We start from the raw sequence: 19,138 nt of genomic DNA on the forward strand, positions 1-19,138 counted from the left end.
TGTTCTTTGCGTTCATTTTATTTAAGTGTGATCAACAATTGGAAATATTCAACATGCCACCATGTCGACTTCAATATGGTATACGACATTTGAAAATGACATTGTGTTTGTTTACACGAGTGGTTGGCTTTCTGCTATTGCCAAGTTCATGATGGCTGTTTTATGTAAATGTTACCATTTTCATAGTAATTCAGCTAAACAGAATCTTTTTGATTCAATGAAGGAACAAACTGGTCAGCCCGCCGACTGATAGAAATTACTCCAATACTCTGAAATATCACTCAAAACGTTGTGAACTCTTGTGTTCATGACATTTATAGGAGAGATCTCTTTGAGGTTACCATGGAAATGAGAATGTTAACCATTGCCAGATAAAGTTATTGTAGATCAAAGTGCTTTGTAGCTGTGGTAGTAATCTGCACTCGGAGTGCCTTCTGGTAATCAACATCTGATAATAAATGTTGTATATTGTGCAGGAGACTTAGAAAATGATTTAAATTTTACTCCTCCACTGAAAATTAATGTGTAGAATATTGTGACAAAAGATGAGGTTTAGAAATTCACAGCCCACGTTGGAGCTAAAAGACAAACTTATTGAATGCTAGCGCAACCAATAGACGTTACCCAATGAAATAGAAAAACTCTAGGGGGCGCTCACATAGATAAAGTTTGATGGGACTTGTCTGATGTCATCTCCGGCATCAACTATTTCTTGTGGTTACAATAACTCATACAGGTTTTTATTCCATCTTTTTCAAACATGGATACTTGATTTTCCAGTGTGGCATCTCGGTTCGATTTTGGTACGTTTTATAATTGTCTTTCTCTTGTGGTTACAATATAACGTAAACAAACTTGGAAATATTATCAATCACTAAATTATCAACCAAATTTCATTTGTGGTGTAACTAGCATGTATAACTGTCTAGATAACTATTTATTTAATATTTAGATTCGCAACGGGCAAGGTTGTAATAATTACACTGTTTATCAACAAACAGCGGAACTTCCACAATGTAAGTACTTATTTAAAAACTCAACAAGCTTCACATATAAGTTGCGTGTTGGGCGCCCTCTATGGTGAAACTTGACTGGAAATCTGAATTCGTGTTTAATATTTGGAATACGACTTTGACACGTTTATAATTAAAACTGCCTACCTATATCCGATTACTGTCACAAATGGATTAAGGAGAAATCTGAGTATTCAAAGTAGTAAAAAGCGATTATATATATATTATCTCGTACTCATTAATTGGTAATATTTTGGGTTAATTCAAGAGAATGTGTATTTGTTAATAACGTAGCCGGGAATAGCAGTGGGTGTCAGAGACAAAATTCTAATGATAAATTTTAATATGTTTAGTTTGAAAGTGTCGTCGTTGTCATTTGTATCGAAGTAATGGCAGGCAGTCCAGTGTGAATGGTCTATTCTACCTATCTATACTACAAATACGTAATACATGTTTATAGATTTTATGTGACTATGGTTACAGTAACCACAATATTAGTAACGGTGATCAATAGGTTATGATAACTACAATAGTAGTAATCAGTAGGTTACAGTAACCGACTTAGTAGTAGTCGTGAACAGTGGGTTACAGTAACTACAAAAATAGTAAACGTAATCAGTAGGTTACAGTATCTAGAATAGTAGTACATGTAATCAGTTGGTTAAAGTAGTAACGATAATCAGTAGGTTACGATAACTACAATGGTAGTAATTGTGATCAGTAGGTAACAGTAACCACTATAGTAGTAACCGTGATCAGTAGATTACAGTAACAACTATAATAGTAACGGTGATCAGTAGATTACAGTAACAACTATAGTAGTAACGGTGATCAGTAGGTTACGATAACTACAATAGTAGTAACCGTGATCAGTAGATTACAGTAACTATGTATAGCTAATTCTCTGTATGAGTAGCAGAAACGAAGGTATACAGTTCCATAATTTGGTGTACACAATTGGATTTAGTTGCGTTGAACGAAGGCCAATAGGCTTAGTGAATTAGCCAATCTGACGTCCGATTGAAACTATCCATACTTGAGTCTAATAAAACAGGTGCAGTCAACGGAGCTGTTCGTGAAAAAATGTGTTCGCAAGGGATTTTTAGCGGGCAGGCAAAATAAAACATCTTCAGTGGAAGGGCATTACAAACAGGGTTTCTCAGAGGGGAATTCCAGTACGAGAAGATTTTTATTCAGAGGGCAGGCAAATTCCATTTTTAGATTGAGCGGGTAAGGGCAAAATGCAGAATTTTCCGCGGGCATCAAAAACCAAATTGCCAAAGGGGAGGAATGTTTAGACTGAGAATACCCCGATCCCAAGTTCTTTCTAAGCTTTCTTCGATTTTTTATTGTCTCCCATAATGCATTGTATGTTCAGAAGTGCAAAATTTGAACTTGGGTACAACTCTCTTAATAAAGAGTGTTGCCGGTGAAATGGGTCATGGCATTTTGTCATTTCATGGAAAATATAGGTATTATATTACCATTAAATTCGCCTGCTATAAAGAAAAACGTTAAATTCAATTCACATGGGTTTAAGGATTGGAGCTGGTGATCATAACGTCTTCTCTGGGTAATGATAGGGAGAAGGCAGAAACTGTTGAGAGGGGAGAATTGAGACACCTGAACCAACTGGATGGGAGAGAGTTGATACAACTGCGTGTCCAGAGGACAGGCAAAAACAAAATGAGCGGGGAGAGGGCAGTGGGTAGCAAAATTGAGTGGGGAGAAGGCAGAGGGGAACAAAAACTGAGTGGGTAGAAGGCAGCGGGGAACAAACACTGAGTGGGGAGAGGGCAGTGGGAGCAAAAAACAGTGGGAGGGCAATTTAATTTGATTGAGAGGGAGGGGAGTTGCGAACAGATTGGCCTCTCCCCTCCAAACTAAATTAAGCCTTAATAATGTTCATACATTAGGTTACTCTTGATCAAACATAAATACCAAACATTTTTGCAAATTTACTCGTTGACTGCACCTGATAAAATACCCAAACGAACATATATCGTCTATATTGTATTGTACAGAGTGTCAATGGTCTACTTCATCTTTATAAAACGCTTTTTCACGTCTCGTTTCCCTCCGAAGCCATAATCCTGTTAGTAGCTATCGTTATTCTCCAATTGGCACAGATTTCTTCGACAACAGCGAGCATTTCCTGAAGTTGTCACGCAGATGTAACAATCAATGGCGTGTCGTCTGCTAAACTTGGGCATCCAGCATACACACTCAAAAGAGAGCACCACAAATTCATCTTCTCAGGTTTATTATGCAGATCATCCAATAAATCGAAAAAAAATTGAGATAACTCCTCTTGTCTCACTACCTGTTTTTAATACTGTATAACATGGAGGTAGCACCTCTGTTAGCAATTGAACATACTTGATTTGACAGCACATTCCGAATGATTTCCTTCATTTTGGCATTAACACGTTTTGTATAACTTATATTATAAGCCATCTTATCACACTATGTCAAATGTCAACTGTAAGTACAGCAAGCACATGTATACTTTAAGTTATTATAGATACCAAAGAAACCAGTTCACATGCGTAATATATACTCGGTTCCAGTCTCTTCAGTTTTCTGTCCCTTGCCGATGTGCTACTGCGACACAGAGTGAAACTTTCGCTTCTCCGCTGCTACGTATAATACATACCGTTGAGGGCAGTATAACAAAAACAGGAACAGGTTCAACAGTAAACAGATACTGGAAATCGAGTCCATCGTCGGTCCAGTATATTAGAAAACTTCCTTGTTTCATGAACGAATACTAGTACTCAGATATGTAGTGCAAACAGAAATCATAGTCCAATCATGGTAGGTCCATGGTCCAATGAATGTATCTATCAAACAATACTAAAAATGTGTTCTCGTCCACATTGCATCCGATATAAACTGATAACTTTATAAATATCTTCAAATCAGATAAAATGAGCCCTTATGAATTTAATATCTGACACTAATGAATAATCATAGAATATTTTCTTTAATTTTTACGTCCAGCAGCCAATGTTTTTGTCATTTTGTGCTTGCTATATCATGCTTTATGCCAAAGTACACAATAAAGTTGTTTTTGTTGAAATAATGCATGATATCATAACAATTAAATATGAGTTATGTATTAGTTATATATCTGAGTAATATTTATTTTGTGGTAATATAATAACTGTGATAGTTATCTGAAGTGTACTTTGCGAACAGAGCCAATTAAAACATTTGTTATTAGGCGGGAGTGATGACGTTTGAAAGAACAGCGTGTCATAGGTCCTTGTGATCAGCCATTTTACCTGTCTTGCTTTGAAATCGTGAGAATTGTCGACTCTAGTAATGTATCGTGAAAAGGTTTGGTAAAGCGTTGTAACCCATGATTTATGACCAGCCACCTGAAGCTTAGTATAAAGACCGTGGTCTGAGGTTGAAAGCTGTTTTCACATCGCTGGTAAATGCGCTCTATCATTCGGTATCGTAATCGCAATCGAGTACGGAAAGCCCGGAAAAAGAAGTCATCGAGGCCGATATATCCATGTTAACGTTTGTCGTTATGCTACGATATCTTTTATAGTTTGTTTAAATGTGATCGATCTGATACACTGTTTAATAACTCGTTAAAATGGAGAGTGAGATTAAACTCACCGAGGAAGAACTTTCCCGCATGAACGTGGATGAATTGAGGAAACGACTGTGGAAAGGTGAACAGGAAAAGATGGCTCTGATAGTTAACCATGGAAGTCTGATGAAAGAGGTTAATCGCAGGATGCAGGTACATTTGTTGGAAATTAGAGGTTTGAAAGAGGTCAATCAAAGACTTCAGGATGACAACCAAGAACTTAGAGATCTGTGTTGTTTTTTGGACGATGATCGACAAAAAGGAAGAAAACTAGCAAGAGAGTGGCAACGATTCGGACGATACACGGCAAGTGTTATGCGAAGTGAAGTTTCAACCTACCAAAACAAACTAAAGGACCTGGAAACGAAACAGGAACAGTTACTCCAGGATAACCAGGAATTAAAGGAACTCTGTATATTTCTTGACCAAGAAAGAGTCGGGTGCCGGAATTCATTGTGTAGTCAATGTAGTGCTAGTTTGAACTCTGCGACGAGAGATCAAGGCGATGGTAGCTCAAGTGCTGGAAGCAATTCAAGCCCCACTGAGACAAAGCGGGACACGCTTTTGTCAAGTAAAAACAGACGGGAAATTTCGGAATTGCGACAGAAGGGTCAGCGAGGTGCCAATATAAATGGTAGGTACTTTTTAACGTCATTGTAACCATGATGTAACGTAGAAACTACAACAAATTTGTGACACGTGTGTGAGCGTTGTTGACGTACGCACTGGGCGTTATCTGAGGTCACAAATTTGTAAACGTGAAATGAGAAAGCGAGCCCCACAGTGTGGATACCACGGTTGCCACTGTGAGCTACGCAGAATGATTCCTTAAACTTTGTAACTGTGAAATATGAGATGCATGTTGTTTCAGGCATGCAAATACCAACCACCCAAGTTTTGTGTACAACTTAAGTATTGTTTTTCACGTTTGAGGCAGGAAAACAAATCTTAAAAACAATTTTCCATTCGCTACAATACAACAAATAACCAGCAGCAAGTGATAAAGTGGTCTATTTTAGCTGTAGGGGTCCCATTTATTATATTATATGTCTAGTTGGAAATATAATAAAATTCCATATGTGTCATTTACTTTCTCATAAACTAAATATATTATCGTAATTGTATGCTTTTTAAATAATATTCAAACTGGATGTTTAAACATTGGGTTGAGGAATTATATCCCGCATGGAGTCATATGTATTGATATGATACACTCGTTAAGTGAAATTCCTCTATGCATGAGGCTAATCACCCCATGCTACCATGTACTCGTTTTGAAATTCATGCTATATGCCTGAGTTCATCCAAGCAATAGTGGGAAGTGGAGATGGGGGAAATTCTTAGAGGTATCAATTGCACATTGGTTTACAAAACGTTCACTGTAGCAGATATTTGTATGGTTTCTCTTAGTTTAGTATGCATTCCATACGATGAATCACCCAAGAGCCATAGTAGTCTGCAATTTTAGTACACCATACCAGTTATTGTTCACAACTATTCTGACTATGTCTGCTCATTACAGAAACTATAGATGGTTTAATATTGGCTTGTCTTACCCTATTGTCATGTTAATAACTTTGCTTGTTTGGTATTCAAACAGCATGCACACCTGTGTTTATTGGTGAATTTGAGGTGATTTAGTACACCCATGGAGCTTTTTTTTAGCTCCATGGTACACCAAAGTACAATAGTGTAGAAATAGAACATTTATGAGGGAGGAACTGTGTTTAACATCTGACTAAATCCATTCATGCTCTGATGCTGCATTTTGTAAACACTGATCAGAGGTTTGATGTCAAGATTGTTTATTTTTATTACCAAGTAGATTCCCAACAGGGAGTTATTTACCAGCTTTTACATTAAATTAAATCTAGGAACATAATATTTATTTAGTCAAAATTAGTCTATACATGTATGGGGTTAACCCAAGCAAGATTGGTTTACTCTAAGCTACATACATTTCTGTTAAGATATAACTGCAAATACCTGTACATTGTACCATGATTGTACTTACTCACAATGTACTTATTCAAATAACACATTGGTTGGGCATTGTTTCTGGTCCACTCACCCATCAGTTTGGACAATCCACAAGGCTAGGGCGAGTGTGGAGGGGTGTGCATGCTAAAGGCCAAATAAAGAAAAAATCTGTGTTTCCAGTAACCATGTTCTGTGGAAAATCAAAAAGTTTATTTCATGCAAATGAGCTCAAATTTATTTATTTCTATTAAAATTAGCTATGGTCATTCCATCAAATGTTGATTTCACAGGTACTCCCTTTGACATGTACATAGTGATTGACTACCTGGTTAGTCACTTAATTGTATCAGGGAAAAATATTTTAAAAACTAACGTAGATGTAATTTTTCTCATCTGTTCACACAAAAACCAAAGAGTGCAACTCATTAGGAAAAAAAATATTTCCTGCCTTCCTATCCAGTATTTTTTTAGAATGTAACAACCTATTCATTATTTTTGTTCTATTTGGTCTAAGCATGGATTAGTACATCCATGGTCTAAGACATGCCGATTTGAACTAAACATGGTTTAGTACATCCATGATCTGAGACATGCCGATTTGAACTAAACATGGTTTAGTACATCCATGATCTAAGACATGCCGATTTGAACTAAACATGGACTAGTACATCCATGGTCTAAGACATGCCGATTTGAACTAAGCATGGATTAGTACATCCATGGTCTAAGACATGCCGATTTGAACTAAACATGGTTTAGTACATCCATGATCTAAGACATGCCGATTTGAACTAAACATGGTTTAGTACATCCATGATCTAAGACATGCCGATTTGAACTAAACATGGTTTAGTACATCCATGGTCTAAGACATGCCGATTTGAACTAAACATGGTTTAGTACATCCATGATCTAAGACATGCCGATTTGAACTAAACATGGTTAGTGTTAGAAAGCTAGCTTGCTAACTAAGACATGTGGATTATTGGCACTACTGTGAAGTTTACTGTAAGTGTGGATTGTTGTACTGGGATTGTTGGCACTACTGTGGAGACATGCGTACAGTGCCGTATTTGCTCCATTAGTAGCACATGTGCTTACACAAATACAGTGTAGCAGAGCTCAGATGTGTCTATGGCTATGGCACAATAAGTCTTCTTCAGTATTTTAATAATCTATGCACTAAATGGCTTACATGTGCTTTTTTGAAGTTGCGCTTCTAATAAAGCAAACACAGTTGGTTGCAGTTCATTCATGGTCTTCACTTACTATGAAGGTCAGTGAGTTTGGTAACCTTTCAAGTGTTTTTTTTGGTTTTTGAAGTATGGTACAAAGAGTAGTTAGGCTCTTTATGTCTTGACACCAATAATGTTATCTTGTACAAATTCAAAATGCTGATAAAAGACAACACAGTATATTGTGTACTCTACACACTACAAAATGTCATTCAAATCTTGGGGTTTGTGATTGTGTGAAATACTTAATTTTTCTACATGATATTTGAAATGGGCACTGTTCATGGTGATTTGTGAACATAAATATTTTAAGTTCCATACAAATGATGATAAATTAATAGCAGGTGCAGTGTTCATATGATACTGTATTCTCATTGGTCAATTGATGCCATTCTATTGCTGTATATTGTCTGGGGTCAATGTACTCTGTCACCTGATTGAACCAGAATAACAGATGTACAAATCTTGTGTGAACTAACAACATAAACTATTTCACACATTCAGACAGATCAACTGAACAACAAACAAACAAACCACTTTTTCAGTTGGAGGAATTTGGGTCATTTAGTTTTCACAAATAATTTGTTTGTGAATGTGTTGAACAGTGTGCTCATAAATGCATAAATAAAATTAACAATGTTTGTTCTATTCCATTTCCTACAACTTGTTAGTGTTAATTTTTCAACATTTTGAGATATTATGTTATATTGAAATGAAGGACAGGGATTAAATGGTTCAGGTTGTTAATATTATAAGGGACAATTATTTACATACACCCCCATATCCACTGCTGTAATTCCTCTGTAACTACTGTGGAATACTTTATTTTCACTGGAATTAATTTTCGCTGAAAAGGCTTTTTGAGCATTTTGTATGGAATTTATTTTCACTGATTTTTGATGAGTTTAATGTGAAATATAGGAAAAAAAGTATATTCGCTGGATTTTATTTTCACGGAATTAAGCCTTCAGCGAAAATAGCGAAAATAAATTCCAAGCGAAAATAACGTATTCTACAGTATGTGATTTATATCCTGGATTATTATTTTGTGGAATAACCAATCATGGAGTATTTGCAACTATTTGCATGATTTGTGGCATATTTCACATACATGTAAATAATGTCTGATCTGCAAACTGGAAATAATGTTAATTCAGAACATTGCAATTAAAATTTATGCAAATACCAACAGTGTACTGAACATGAAAACCGAGGTACTTTATTTTTAAAAGACCATACTTTTTTAATAGTGCAATTTCACTCATTTTTCAAATCTTGCCTGAGACACTGGTGGATCACTAAATAAACATATGACATTTTTTTATTAATTTTACTTTTATTAAGCACTTAAAACTCCCTATGAGGAATCAAAATGGTTAAATAGAAAACAAAATATGTATGCAAATTACAGTACCATGAACAACAGAAAAATAAATATAAACTATTTAAAAATAGATATGCAGGTATTAATGAAGTCTACATTTAAATGTATACACATTATTATTTATTTAATTACTGTAAAATACTTTATTTCAGCCGGAATTAATTTTCGCTGAAAAGACATTTTTGGGTGTTTATGTATGGAATTTATTTTTACTGATTTTTGATGAGTTGTAAAATATTAAAAAAAAGTTATATTCCCTATTTTCAGTGGAAATAAATTCCAAGCGAAAATAAAGTACCGGTATTTTACAGTATCAAAAAATAGGAATGGTTACAAAAAATTGATATTGAGAAAAAAGAAATACAATTAAAAAAAAAATGTATTATTATGTTTACATTTACAAATGTCTTTTAAAGTGTGAGAGCTGCTAGTCACTTGAACACATGGTGTTTTTAATAAACTGTCTCAGTGAAAGGCTCAATATTACTCATAATAAAAATAAAAATATTGCATTTGAACTACATGTGTTGGCTTGCATGACATAATATAGACAGGCAGCCATATTGGATGTATGCCAAAAAACTATGGAGGGTGAAAAATGCAAGCATTGAGCTTTTCATAATCCTGTTTTTGAATTAATAGATTATTTTGACTTCAATGATGCAGGCTACATGTCTGTTGATATGCTTGCAGACATCATCTCATATTACACCATTTTTCCATCTTTAATAGAAACCACAAGCATCCAGCCAACAAGTTGATTGGAAAATAAAACAACTACCGGACACTTGATTGGTGTCACATTATTAATTTTTATTTGAAGCATTCCATTTAGTGTTGGAACCTTGTGGTTATAAACTGTAGAATTTCCAAATGTCAGTTGAAAGGATTATCCAACTGTTGTCACTTGATTAGAATTACTGAAATCTGATACAAAAGTTAATTCAATTACAGCCAGTGTAGGATTATTTTCACCATTTTATTATGTTAATGTGTGTACATCTGTTAACTTGCCTTTGAGCTCTATTCCAATCTGACACGAACATCCAGTATGAACTGTAAACAATATCCAAACTCATTTTGGAAATTTGTTTAATTTTTGGAAAAGTCTTTGTACCAATTTTATCAATGTAATACCATACTCATTATTACATTGAAATACAGGCATTATGACTGCTGACGAAAATTCACAAAAATTTGATGCCAAAATTTGTTGTTTTTGTTTTTATCAATGCTTCACAGATCTGCTTCTCCCTACTAATACTTTAATACATATTTTATGTATACAAATAAGAATTAAATGATCAGCTAATGTAAATAATGTAATAATTTTTTGGACATCGGTGAATTAATCTGAATGTGATGTTTTTTACAAGTACATATATAATCTACTTTGTAATTATTTCTGTTTGTATGTCATACATTTGTTTCATTACAGCTAAGGCCAAACTTTGAATACACAGTGCAGCTTAAAATAATCCACTCACTAGATATGATCCTGCCTAACTTTAATCACTACCTGCATATTTGTCAATGTTGGTTGTCATGGAAACAGCACTGCTGAGTGAAAATTATATTTTAATTGCTCTTTGTATTGTTGATTCTCAGAACAAACGCTGCACTATATCAAAGAACTTGAAGAACATGTTAGACATTTGGAAGACGAAAAAAAACAAGTTGCACAGGTGAATTTGTTATCTTGATAAATAAGTATTGATAAAAATGGTGACATTTGATTGTTTGGATGCATGACACTGTAAGTGGTTATGCCTATGGATTGTACAAAGCAACAACAGTGTCATTGAAGGCTGTTACCATCGAACAATGGCCATCACATGAACACATATTTGTTACTTTGTCATATAATACAACAGCAGATGTGTTACCGTACATGACTGCTATATGTGTTGTATATGGCAACTGGTTCCATTCCATGTATGTACTTACTGTGTATTACAATTGATGGCCATATGTTGTTCATAGCATCACTTGGTGAGCAAGATGAATCTACAATGTATGGTCATCATTATAGTCTGGCAAAACATGGCAGCCAACTTTCCAGTTGTAGCTAAGACATGTACATGGCAGCCAACTGTCCAGTTGTAGCTAAGACATGTACATAGCAGCCAACTGTCCAGTTGTATTTAAGACATGTACATGGCAGCCAACTGTCCAGTTGTATTTAAGACATGTACATGGCAGCCAACTGTCCAGTTGTATTTAAGACATGTACATGGCAGCCAACTGTCCAGTTGTATTTAAGACATGTACATGGCAGCCAACTGTCCAGTTGTATTTAAGACATGTACATGGCAGCCAACTGTCCAGTTGTATTTAAGACATGTACATGGCAGCCAACTGTCCAGTTGTATTTAAGACATGTACATGGCAGCCAACTGTCCAGTTGTATTTAAGACATGTACATGGCAGCCAACTGTCCAGTTGTATTTAAGACATGTACATGGCAGCCAACTGTCCAGTTGTATTTAAGACATGTACATGGCAGCCAACTGTCCAGTTGTATTTAAGACATGTACATGGCAGCCAACTGTCCAATTGTATTTAAGACATGTACATGGCAGCCAACTGTCCAGTTGTATTTAAGACATGTACATGGCAGCCAACTGTCCAGTTGTATTTAAGACATGTACATGGCAGCCAACTGTCCAGTTGTATTTTTTCATGTACATGGCAGCCAACTGTCCAGTTGTATTTAAGACATGTACAAAGCAATTTAATTGCACAACATTTTGTGATCTGATGATGTACTGTAACTAATCACTTGCATCGTCAACTGACTGTTTTGTTGGACACAGTTTGCTGAGAGGAATGGCTATGGGGATGCTGAAAGAATGAATGGAAGATGTCTTCCCAAATCTTACAGTGCTACAAACTATAGGGATTTATCATCAGCAGTAAGTTGTCATTCTTTTTAGTAAATACATATCCTTGTATAAGCAAATAGCTGACACAGCGACAAGGCTGCATCTATAGATCAGAGTTTGCCTGGTGAGATATAACATGTAAGAAATATCAATGCAAAACTAAAAATAATGTTACATACATATCACTCAATACACACTGAAAGAGAATCATTATTTTCACTGCAGGCATAATGTATAATCTGAATATATTTGTGCATGTATAAGCTTTAATCTGGGTTATCCTGTTAGTTAATAAATGTGCATGAGCCTAATACACTTGTTGTTGGTGAAATGTGGTGAAGTCTTGTGTGTTGAGTGTGTAGCATGTTGGTCAGCGTAGCTAACCATTGGGTGAAATATACCTCCCAAGCTAGTAGTAGTATTGCATTAGTGCTAAATAGTGATCATTTATGAAGACACACACATTATATGGAATATATCTGTTTCATTGTAGTCTTCCCAAAGACCAAACATTTGTGACAGTGCTATTTCACCTAGAAATCTGCCAACAAAACCTGAGGCTGTTGTGCGTGCTATGAAGGTAATGAAGGCAGGGTTGAATAATAATAAGCATTCTGTATTGTGTGGCTGGTGTATAATATGCAAACATGGGTTAATCAGTTAAGGTGTATCCCCTTCCCTATCACTGCATCACTAAACTGTTCTTATATGTAAATGTGTCTGTATTTTGTGAATGTTTTATGTATTGTCATCTCTATTTTGTGAAGTGTTATGTGAAAAATAATGAATGTAACAGTTATGGTATTTGCATGATACCCACGTCAGGTATTCCAAAAACCGAGCACTTTCGTAGATTAATTTGTGGTGAAGTTTGCAACATCTTAAAAGATATGAAGCTACTAAATCTCATGCTGAGTGTATAACATGTCTATATGATGTAAAGCAATGTACAACAGATTCTTCATTTGTTTGCTGTGTAACAATTTAAAGAATGACTCTTACTCATGGTACATCTGAGTGAATATTGGATATTACATACTAGTACTCCCTCAGTTAGTTGACAGTGCATGTTGTCTGAGGAAATCTTATTTAGTTCAAAACTAAGTGAAGCAGGATATGCCTTAACCTCCCATGTCAATGTGTTTAGTGTTCAACCAAGACACAAGCGACTCTGCTACAAACCAACTCAGGAATGAATGTAAGCAATAATGATCTAATAATAAATAGTACACTAAAAATAGATAATTACGCAATTTTTATGACAATTGTCTTACCCTCAAATGGCTGTGTGGTTTATGGATATTTCACCTACAAGAAAATATATCCGGTTACAAAAAAAGAGAATGCATGTCAGCCATATTGGAAATAGGCATTTGTTGATGAAATTAAAACTCTATGAATCAGTGTTGTAGTGAATTCAAGTGCCTGACAGGTAGATACATCTTTCTTGGTCAGTGAATAGACATGCTGTCTGAAAAAAAAGCATGTCATGAGTGAGCTGTAAAGTAGGTTTACCAAACTAATGACAAAAAAAAGTTAGTGACATTGAACCAAATCCACCTTCAGTAAGCTTGTACATGGGAAAATAACCTGCACAATGGAAAATAAATATATTGGTTTGTGAGTACTGGTCATATAAATTGCAACCAGGTCATCTGATAACAATGTTTAAAACATGTAGGTTAAATAAAAAAAAGCAATTGCAATAACAAGCCATCACATGTGAGCAAAATAACAGAATCATGTTGCCTGTTGTATACAGTGTATCATTGCTCAAAAATGTCATTTCAAATTCAAAATGTTGCTAAAAATACAATTTAATTGAGCAATTTGTGTAAGTGTGATTAGAATCAGTTTCAGATGGCCCTGTAGACTAAACTAAAATTAGCAAATGACATATTTCCTTTTGCGTTGAATAAGTTGAAAGGTCTGTGTATCAGGTGACAGTTTGAATGCATGCTCTGTCATGGTGTGTCCATTTAGGATATATGAATAATTGCACTATAAATTTTATTGGTGGATTTATCATGTAGGAACACCTTGTTTTACTCACATAATCTAATATTGGTTTGCTAAGATACTGAACTATGACCTTGGTGGATTTGAGTTGCGTCACTGATAAATCATAATACAGTGTGCTTTTCAATAACAATCCAATGTACATGTGTTTTTAGGTTTTAGAAGTTCATGAACAGCTTGACAGACTCTCAGAATCTACAGAGGAAGAACACATGAATGATAAAGAGATAGCTATTGTTCGAGAAATGTGCAATGTAAGTATGACCTTGAGATTTCTTGGTGATGTCACAGATCAATCTGTTATCACTGATCAACTTGTGATGTCACTGATCAACTTGGTGATGTCACTGATCAACTTGGTGTTGTCACTGATCAACTTGTGATGTCACTGATCAACTTGGTGTTGTCACTGATCAACTTGGTGTTATCACTGATCAACTTGGCGATGTCACTGATCAACTAGGTGATGTCACGGATCAATCTGGTGTTATCACTGATCAACTTGGTGATGTCACTGATCAACTAGGTGATGTCACTGATCAACTTGGTGATGTCACTGATCAACTTGGTGATGTCACTGATCAACTTGGTGATGTCACTGATCAACTTGGTGTTGTCACTGATCAACTTGTGATGTCACTAATCAACTTGGTGTTGTCACTGATCAACTAGGTGATGTCACTGATCAACTAGGTGATGTCATTGATCAACTAGGTGATGTCACTGATCAACTAGGTGATGTCACTGATCCAACTAGGTGATGTCACTGATCAACTTGGTGATGTCACTGATCAACTTGGTGATGTCACTGATCAACTAGGTGATGTCACTGATCAACTAAGTGATGTCACTGATCAACTAGGTGATGTCACTGATCAACTAGGTGATGTCACTGATCAACTTGGTGTTGTCACTGATCAACTTGGTGTTGTCACTGATCAACTAAGTGATGTCACTGATCAACTAGGTAATGTCACTGATCAACTAGGTGATGTCACTGATCAACTAGGTGATGTCACTGATCAACTAGGTGATGTCACTGATCAACTTGGTGTTGTCACTGATCAACTTGGTGTTGTCACTAATCAACTTGGTGTTGTCACTGATCAACTAGGTGATGTCACTGATCAACTTGGTGATGTCACTGATCAACTTGGTGATGTCACTGATCAACTTGGTGATGTCACTGATCAACTAGGTGATGTCACTGATCAAGATGGTGATGTCACGGATCAATCTGGTGTTATCACTGATCAACTTGTGATGTCACTGATCAACTTGGTGTTGTCACTGATCAATTTGATGATGTCACTAATCAACTTGGTGATGTCTCTGATCACGGTGTTGATGTCACTGAACAACCGATGAGCACAATTAAGGCTCAAATGCACTACACGAACAATTTACATTTGCACTTGGTAAGTACATATCATGGGTCACATGTGCATGCATATTTCTATTATACATGACAGAAAAATCCGATCATAACATGTTAAAGGCCAAGAGAAAAAATTGTTATAACCAAGAAAAATAATTCCAACCTACCTACTTTATTTTCGAAAACACATTTTTTTTCATTTGGCCTATATATATTTATTTGTGTTTCAAATTTACAACTGTTGAATATAATAACAAGTTGGTATGTATTCTTTCCTGTTAGGTTGTATGGCGTAAATTAGGTGACAACACTACAAATAGAAAAACAAGCACACTGACTGGCAGCAGTGGCACTGATAGAAGAAGTACAAGTCCCACACGCCAGCAATTACCTAGAGGAAGAGTATTCTCACAATAAAAACAATTTTGTTGGTTATTTATCTGAACCTAATGCCGTACAACATTTCCAAAGTTACTAATACTAAAGTAGATGAAATGTCTGTATGATGGATGTAGTATTTATAAAATTGATGATTCATTCATTAAAACATCATCAGTGTAAATGATACTGATGCTGAGGAATTGAAAAGCGTAGACATCCTTACATTAACTTGAACACAGCGCCCTCTAGTGACAGTTTAAAGATTCTACTGGTGAATAGTGTAATATTCTCAATTTACATCAATTTTCTTTTTCATATTTCAATAATTAGACTGAAACAAAGTGTTTTCATAGAAATGAAGAGAGCAATCTGTGAAATCCACTTTAAATCATGTTATAGTAGTTAATATATGATTTTAATTATACCATGTATTATATCATGTATCCAAGTAACGGTAATCCAACGACAAACCATGGAATAAATTAAGTGAAATAGACTTATTTGTATTTACAGGGCTTAAGCTTCATAGTTGAAATGGCACCTATTGCTAGGACACTTCTGAAGGGTTGGATACGTAGGAGAATCGACCCCAAATATAGAAATCACACCAAAGGGAGTGGGTGCTAAGTTAGTCAAGTACTGTAAAAGGGTTAATTATTCACTGGGTTTTAATTTTGCTTATTTCGCTGTCCTGCAAACCTAGTAAATATGTAAAATTTGGCTTAGAACACATTATCTAAATGATAAAACCGTGAATTTTAAACAAACTGAATATGCCTGAAATGGTAAATCCGCGAAATTTAAACCCAGTGAAAATTAGTCATTTTACAGTATGTGTTCTTTACCCTAAGAAATTTACACTTACAAAATTTCACATTTTTCACTGGCTTGTAAAATTCACTGTGTCATGTTTTATATGGGAACCATGGTAACTTATACAACACATGTAATATACATTGTTTGAACAAATTTTGAAAACGCGCTGCATGCTTACTGTAGTGATTCAACATAAGGAAGAGTCAGAAATGGGTTACAATTCTGGGTTGCTAAAACTTAAAACGGGCAGAAATGGTTATGGTTCTGGATTGCCAAAATGTAGAACAGGCAGAAACGGTTAGCAGCATTCACAATTATGTTTCTCTGTAATGTAGGTCAAAATCAGACTTCTAAACTTCATTCAAAATTTGCTTGTGTGATGTATACATTCCTCTGTGGTTCACCGCTTCCTGGCATCCATTGTAAATGGAAAGTAGGACATGGGTAACTATTAATTGCTCCACTAGGTGTGAATTCCTGCCCTGAATTCACACGACTAAGTTGTATAATTTAATAAAAAAATTTCAAGTTCCGTTACTGATCTGTAATACTGTAGTAATAGTCTTTCCTATCTGAATGCCGAGACTTCATAGCTATGTGTGAAGTAATAACAACTTTGGAGTTTAAAAGAATAATCCTACTCTGTATTTAGAATTACCACAAACACTGAAATTGGATAACCAAGAAAACTAGAACAAAGTATAAGAACTTGATTTTTCAATTAGAATATTGATACGATAACTAGTTAGCTGTCTTTTGTGGCTTGGCATGCCATGACACTTGAGGCAGAAACCAGCTAACTTTTCAGGGCTTATCTTATCTGGTGTTGACTGCCCTCTGTGGCGGAGTTCATCTCTTGTGTTGACTGCCCTCTGTGGCTGACTTCATCTCTTGTGTTGACTGCCCTCTGTGGCTGACTTCATCTCTTGTGTTGACTGCCCTCTGTGGCTGACTTTATCTGTTCTGTTGACTGCCCTGTGTCGCTGACTTTATCTGTTCTGTTGACTGCCCTTTGTGACTGACTTCATCTGTTCTGTTGACTTCCCTCTGTGGCTGATCTTAGACTGTTTATATTCATATGAATTTATTTAAACCTAAGCACATTTCATAAACACTACTCTATTACCTCACACTGTCACTGCCATTTTTATTTGTCTTGATATTATTTTATCTAAAATGACAATTGGCCTTAATATATAATGTCCAGCTATTTGTAGATATGTACAGAACTGTTTTTTTTTTCTTGTAAATTGAAAGCGATTCATTTTAGTTAATCTTTTTTTAAATTCAATCTACGAGTCAAAACAATTATGTAAACCTGAAGTGGTACATGTATTTTATCTATATCTTGACTAATAGTGAGCAAGATTTGAATGCATTGTACTTCCTGCTTTATTATTTTTAATATTACAATAGTTATAAGCCACAATATTTTTAATATAATTTACCAGACCAATATTATAAATTCTATTGTTGTTGTTTACATATCCTATTGCAAAGTTGTGTTGATTTCTTTGTCAGAATTATTGTTTCATATCAAGGAAATTTTTATGTTTTGTGTTCTCTAACCAGAATACTAGTACTACTTTTGAAGATTTTGCATTTGAGGCAAACAGTTTTCGTTAAAAACCAGTAAACACTTCCTCACAAAACTATGTGGCATATAAACAAATAAGAGTGGGTTTTATTTCTGTTCATGCAAGTTGTTTCACATGTTGTGATTGGTAGGTGAGATTTGTGTTACGAATCTCTGGATGGATATTTATTATAGTTGAGTTATGTACATGTATTGTAATGTACTCTACCTTCTATACATTTTATAGAATACACTGTAGTACATTTCAACCTAATAAATAGCAATCATATACCATATTGTACAATATTGTAAACAAATTATCTTGTATTTTTAAATAAACAAAACTGAATTTAATGTGTAAAATAATAATTATCTGTTATATTATGTTAGAGGGGGCCGTATAGTGAAGTATGAACGGTTGAGATTAGACTGGCCCAGCTCTGGTGATTTTTTTTCAGTTAAATTATAATATTAAAAAAATAGTTGAAATTTGGTATGAACACAAAACAACCGATCACAGGGGATTTCACATATTTAATTTAAACTTTAAATGGAAATAAATTGCCCGGACTGTGCCAGTCTAGGTTTAGATGTTGTTTAAGTCTATCTATCCCAGTATTGATTGGACATTTGTGATGACTGATGTAACACAGTGAGTATATGTGTTAAAATTTATTTAAAGAAAAAGAACAAACCAACATGAAACTAAGCTTGAATAATTACCTACTACACCCACGTATCTTCAGTGTTACTCAGAACACTAACCAGGAAGGTATACATGTTACTTGTATGGTAATAAAAGTATAACAATGGAAATTAAGAAAGTGACGATTGCAGAGGAACATTTTTCTCTCAATGTCTCAG

The 19,138-nt window shown here is 35.1% G+C and overlaps 1 protein-coding gene across 2 annotated transcripts; it reads left to right on the top strand.

Moving 5' to 3' along the window:
• The first annotated feature begins 4,243 nt into the window (after positions 1–4,243).
• On the top strand, positions 4,244–18,880 carry LOC100377309 (coiled-coil domain-containing protein 85B-like). 2 transcript variants are annotated; one of them, XM_085490977.1, is made up of 6 exons: positions 4,244–5,254; positions 10,828–10,904; positions 12,036–12,134; positions 12,598–12,684; positions 14,279–14,377; positions 15,784–18,880. In XM_085490977.1, the coding sequence occupies exons 1-6, from the start codon at positions 4,624–4,626 to the stop codon at positions 15,916–15,918; spliced, it is 1,128 nt and encodes a 375-aa protein (XP_085347103.1). In that variant the 5' UTR covers positions 4,244–4,623; the 3' UTR covers positions 15,919–18,880. The 2 variants fall into 2 exon arrangements, with proteins under 2 accessions (XP_085347103.1, XP_085347108.1); XM_085490982.1 differs by lacking the exon at positions 12,598–12,684 and having other exon boundaries at positions 4,245–5,254.
• Positions 18,881–19,138: the final 258 nt, after the last annotated feature.

The sequence above is a fragment of the Saccoglossus kowalevskii genome, chromosome 2 (genome assembly GCF_978046115.1).
Source record: "Saccoglossus kowalevskii chromosome 2, keSacKowa6.1, whole genome shotgun sequence".
Lineage (NCBI taxonomy): Eukaryota > Metazoa > Hemichordata > Enteropneusta > Harrimaniidae > Saccoglossus > Saccoglossus kowalevskii.

What these genes read in the sequence shown, in the direction of transcription:
- LOC100377309 (XM_085490977.1), top strand. Translation starts at nt 4,624, where the DNA reads ATGGAGAGTGAGATTAAACTCACCGAGGAAGAACTTTCCCGCATGAAC. An exon ending in AAAAAAAACAAGTTGCACAG is followed by an intron (nt 10,905 to 12,035) that starts GTGAATTTGTTA and finishes TGTTGGACACAG; the next exon opens with TTTGCTGAGAGGAATGGCTA. An exon ending in ATAGGGATTTATCATCAGCA is followed by an intron (nt 12,135 to 12,597) that starts GTAAGTTGTCAT and finishes GTTTCATTGTAG; the next exon opens with TCTTCCCAAAGACCAAACAT.